The sequence below is a fragment of the Lepidochelys kempii genome, chromosome 4, assembly GCF_965140265.1.
Source record: "Lepidochelys kempii isolate rLepKem1 chromosome 4, rLepKem1.hap2, whole genome shotgun sequence".
NCBI lineage: Eukaryota > Metazoa > Chordata > Testudines > Cheloniidae > Lepidochelys > Lepidochelys kempii.
This window is the reverse complement of record NC_133259.1, coordinates 10,791,157-10,795,832: the sequence shown is the minus strand read 5'-3', so window position 1 is coordinate 10,795,832 and position 4,676 is coordinate 10,791,157. Positions and strand designations below refer to the sequence as shown.

The 4,676-nt window shown below is 57.3% G+C and overlaps 1 protein-coding gene across 1 annotated transcript; it reads right to left on the bottom strand.

Annotated features, from left to right (window-relative positions):
• Positions 1-1,157: 1,157 nt before the first annotated feature.
• Positions 1,158-4,225, bottom strand: LOC140910957 (uncharacterized). Its single transcript, XM_073343170.1, has 5 exons — positions 4,004-4,225; positions 3,348-3,873; positions 2,818-2,944; positions 2,642-2,725; positions 1,158-2,119 (listed from the first exon to the last, which is right to left on the bottom strand). Exons 1-5 carry the CDS (start codon positions 4,223-4,225, stop codon positions 2,101-2,103), a joined length of 978 nt encoding a protein of 325 aa, XP_073199271.1. The 3' UTR covers positions 1,158-2,100.
• Positions 4,226-4,676: the final 451 nt, after the last annotated feature.

Genomic DNA, 4,676 nt, shown 5'->3' with positions numbered 1-4,676 from the left:
CAGGCTAATATAAGGAAGCAGCAAGCCTCTCATTTGCTTCAGTGGGAGCAAGATAGGGCCCCCATGGTGTGTGGTCCAGCCCAAATTCCATAAGGAAGCAGCAGTTGGTCTTTCCACCCACTAAATTATATGTCCGTGGACAATGTAGTGAATCTGTGCCTATAGGTCTAACAGTTAGGATGTAACTAGATAGAGGGATACTGCACTTTTACAAATTTCGACAAATGCTCCCCCTCCTTTTTTTTTTTTAGAGCTAGAGCATTGCACATGCCCTGAAAATTACTTTATATATAAAGCAAGTGTCTTCTAGGCTTTTTCCTTGGAGCTGTCTTGTTTCCTATAGCAGCAACGAATCATTATGTGCCTGATCTTGCAGGGTGCTTTAAGCACGAGTCATCTCATGGAAAGTTAAGCAAATGTGCAAGACCTCGCAGCTTTCATAGCCACAAACCACTTTCCGAGGCTGAATTTCCCTTCACAATGAGGTCTGCAGATGAGGAGTTTATCTATTGCAACTGGACCCAAGAGTCTGTTAAAAGCAGACAAACATTCAATAAAATAGGGCAGGGGAGGAAGCTTGAAGGCAGGTGTGTATTGTGGAAGTATAACATTGTACAAGGGGACATGCTGGATACATTGTACATGAGAGGGCATGCCAAAACATGTTACAAAGTATCTGAGGGAGCACACGTAGGGACAGTTCGCTTTTGAATGGAGAAGCAATTAAGATAGAGCCAGAACCTCTAAGAAGCAGGTATCAGAATGGAAGGTGTGAAGGGCAATTAGTTAAGTTAACTGGAAGCTGTTAAAGGAGATAGATATGGGGTGGCAGGTAATTGAAGATACGTGACTGGTCTCAGGGATCTCGAAGGGTGGTGACTAAAATCTTTTTCTTCTTTTGTCTGTAACTTCTCTGTAACTTGTTCTCCAAAAAACTGTATAAATTAAAAGACACAAGCCCCACTCGGGGGGCTCACTTCTAAATGTATTAGCAGAGCAGCTTTGCTAATAAAACAGAGTGGTCTGATAAATTGTGAGTCTGAGTCAAACTTTGACAGTATCTTCTACCAATTCCCACCCAGACCACACTTTTCCAGGGGTCTCACTGTGACACATACATGTACATGAACACTTAACTGAGTAGAAGACTCAACCACTTTTCATCAGAAAATATTTATTTAATGCGTAACTCCCGCCATTATTACAATTACTGCGTTTTAGTACCGTACAATTTGCAATACCACTTCTACACAAAACATGACAGTGTGTCATACCATGAAGACATAAAATGTCCAAGGATGTTCAGAACATTACTGTTCTTAAACCTTCAGCATAAATAGCAAATATTTAAATTGCATAGAAATAATTGAACACTCATCAAAAGAGAGCCCTAAAGAGTATGCAGAAACTTCAGCTAGTGATGGAAGCCACATTTTCACAAAGATTGCTTTTCTAGGAAAGGAGAATAGCTGCTAGTCTGTTTCGCCTAACCAAGCAATGATTGTGTGTCCCAGGGGCATGTGTCTTGGCAACACATTTCAGGACAGGAGCAAGTTACTGTGCTTGTTCCAATGGGATTTCGTTTTGTAATCCTACATAGTTGTGGGCACAAAGGCTAAATGCTTGGCAACTCCAGAATCCAAAGCTCTGGTTATTCACAAGCCAGCAGGCATCCTGCACATCCCCAGTGTGAAAGGCCCAGCTTCACAGTACTATCCATCTTGAGCTGCTCAGAGTATCTGAGGTGATGGCTTATTGAGAATGTGGACTCCATTAACAACAAGCCATCTCTTGAGCCACCACTGCCGCATTGTCCCTTCAGGTGATCAGAAAGATCTAAGGTGCTGAACAAAAATACCTAGCTGTTGAAGAGCTATACAGAGCTGTATTAATAAATACATAAATAAGCACAGGTTGTAAGAACTTTGTGGAACCATTGAAGTTGAAGGGAGCGGGGGCTGCTCTATCAGATCTTCAAAAGAAGAGAGTTCGCCCTGGCTAGTTGTCCAGCCGCAGGTCCCCATTCTCTCTCGCCCTGGGTTCCCCTTGTGCACACAGGTAGTTGGTGTTGTCGTTCCTTGTTCATTTCCTCTTCTCCCCTCACAGCTTGTTAGATTTACTGCAAGAGGCAGACAACAGAAAGCACGTTACAAGTGACATCCGGACAGACCTCAGCTGGACTCATTTCTGCTCTGGCCTTCCCCCTCTGCAGGCTCGGAGCTTGCATTCCCTGCGCACTAGCCTGGGCCTGCCCCCCGGGAGCTGGGTGTGTCACAAGGAAGAGCGGCCAGTGCTGATCCAGCTCCGATCAATGGCATTTAGTGGCAGGGACCCCACCAGCCACAGGTAGCAGCCCTGTTTAAGGGCAAAGAGTACAGACACTTATTTACACTCCTCTATCTACATGACACCTGGGCTTAGTTTTTCCCCCGATAACGGAGCCGGACTGATGGGGCCAGCTGGGCCAGCGGATTGTAATCAGAAGGATCCACTGGTTAAGACTCAGTGGCCCATCTCGCCCCTTGTCCCCGCAACCCGGAGCCCTGCTTCAGCCTGAGTCTGCCGCCCACGCTCCCGTGAGCCGGGACAGCGGGCACCAGGGCTGGCCCAACACCAACAGCCGCAGGCCCAGGGCAGGTACCTGCTCAGGATCTTGGTGAGGATCAGCTTGACCCAGGGCGCGCTGGGATCCAGACAGATTTTCTTGCCTTGCTTCGTGGTGGCTCTGCGGGGAGGCAGAGGGGAGAGCGGGGTGAGCGCGGGGCTGGCGGGGAGGGGGCGCGGGCTGGGAGGGGGCAGCAGGGCCCGGACACTTACATGACTTCTGGCACCCCGCAGTGGGGCCCCTCGGGGATCAGCTCCACGAGGGCGATGCGCTTCGGGGCGATCACCGCGGAGACGGTCTGCACGCATTGGCACCGCAGCTCGCCGGCCATGGGGGCCCCTGTCAGGGGAGGGGGAGAAAGACTCAGCTCCTGCCGGCGGCCAGATACTCTGCAGGGGGGCGGCCGGGGACACCCCTCGTCCCACACCCTGGGCCCGATCCATCCCCCCGGGACACCTCCGCATCCGGCCGGCTCTCGGACACCTGGGGCCCATCCACCCACCCCGGACACCCTCCGCATCCGGCCGGCTCTCGGACACCTGGGTCCCATCCACCCACCCCGGACACCCTCCGCATCCGGCCGGCTCTCGGACACCTGGGTCCCATCCACCCACCCCGGACACCCTCCGCATCCGGCCGGCTCTCGGACACCTGGGTCCCAGCCGTCCTTCCAAGGCCCAGTGGGAAGCGAGACTCCCCCAGCCCGGATCCCAAGGCCAGCCCGGCGCAGCGAGCCCCGTACCCCGGCAGAGCGCGGCGCAGGCCGCCACGAGCAGCAGCAGCAGCAGGGGGCGGCCGAGGGCGAAGCTCCGGGGGCGGCTCATGGTCCGGGCTGGCGGCGGAGGCTGGTGCTGGGCTGCTGGGCTCGGCTCAGCTCTGAGCCACCGCAGCGGCCCGCAGTCGCTTTTATCCCCGCGGGGACCCGGCCGGGAAATTCCCGGGGCAGAGGGGGCGGAGCGGCCGGAGAAACCCGCTTCAGCCGGGCTCCGCCTGCCCCGGCCCCGCGCCAAGGGCTGGGCTCGGGGACCGGCCCGGGGGCCGGGATCCCCGCCCGGAAGTCCCCGAGCGGTGCGGCCGCAGCTCCCGGCTCCCATCCCTGCAGCCAGCGCCCCGCTGCCGCTCAGCCGGGCCAGCGCCCGCCGCAGGAGAGCGGAGCCCGCCGGGTCCCGCACGGGCCGGCCGAGCAGCAGAGGGGGAGCCAGGGGAGGAGCGTGCGCGGGGGGCTTTGAGCTGCGCGTGTTCTCGGAGCCCAGGGGGGCCACACGGGGCTGACCCGCGAGATAGAAAGGCTCGGTAGAGGCCCCCTCCCCGTGCCCACTCACTCCGTGCCTACCGGACTGGACAGGCCTTCTGCCCTGCGGTGGGGTGGGCGAGGGGCTTCTGCCAGCGCTGTCTTACCCTCGGGGCCCCTCCCTGCGCTCCCAGGTGCTGGCTGCAAGCGGAGAGCTCGCGGCAAACAGCGGGAAGCGGCAGGGAGGGGCCGCTGCTTTGGCTCCGCGGGGGAAGGCAGCGGGTGTCCCTGCAGCGCCCCGCTGTTTGCAGCAGCCTCTTGCCAGGCCACAGCGCCCAGCTCGCTGGTTCCAGCCGCTGCCCTGCAGGGAGGGCACCCGGTGGCACCATGTGACCGAGCAGAGTCAGGAAACCCTGGCAAGAGTCGGGGGGGGGGCATGTGACCCCCACGTGCCCTCCTGTGTCACCTCTGGCTTCTACCCAGCGGAGAGGTGGGGGGGTCTTGGGGCTTCAGCACGCCTGCTGAACCCTCCCCTCCCCTCCCCTCCGGGCTGAAGCCCCAAGCCCTGACAGGCGCCTCCTGGGGGGTGCAGCGCTGGGCCCCGGCAGGAGCGACCTGGCTCCTGGGCTTCTGAAGATTGTCACATGCGGCTGTGAGGGTCAGGAAGTTTGGCCACCCCTGTCCTAGCCAGTGAGTCGCCCTGTGGGAGGGGAAGGGGACGGAAACTGGGCACGGCCACCAGCCTGGGGGGTCTGAAATATGCCCAGTCTTATTATTTCTGAGCTTGAGGGGGGAATGAAGACACAGGTCAGCCCAGAATCCTGCTGGCGTTTGTGTCTT

Coding starts and splice junctions, on each gene's coding strand:
- LOC140910957 (XM_073343170.1), bottom strand. CDS start 4,225: ATGGTGCCACCGGGTGCCCTCCCTGCAGGGCAGCGGCTGGAACCAGCG. Junction 3,874..4,003: donor CGCAGGGAGGGGCCCCGAGG/GTAAGACAGCGC, acceptor CTCGCGGGTCAG/CCCCGTGTGGCCCCCCTGGG. Junction 2,726..2,817: donor TGCGGGGTGCCAGAAGTCAT/GTAAGTGTCCGG, acceptor GCCTCCCCGCAG/AGCCACCACGAAGCAAGGCA.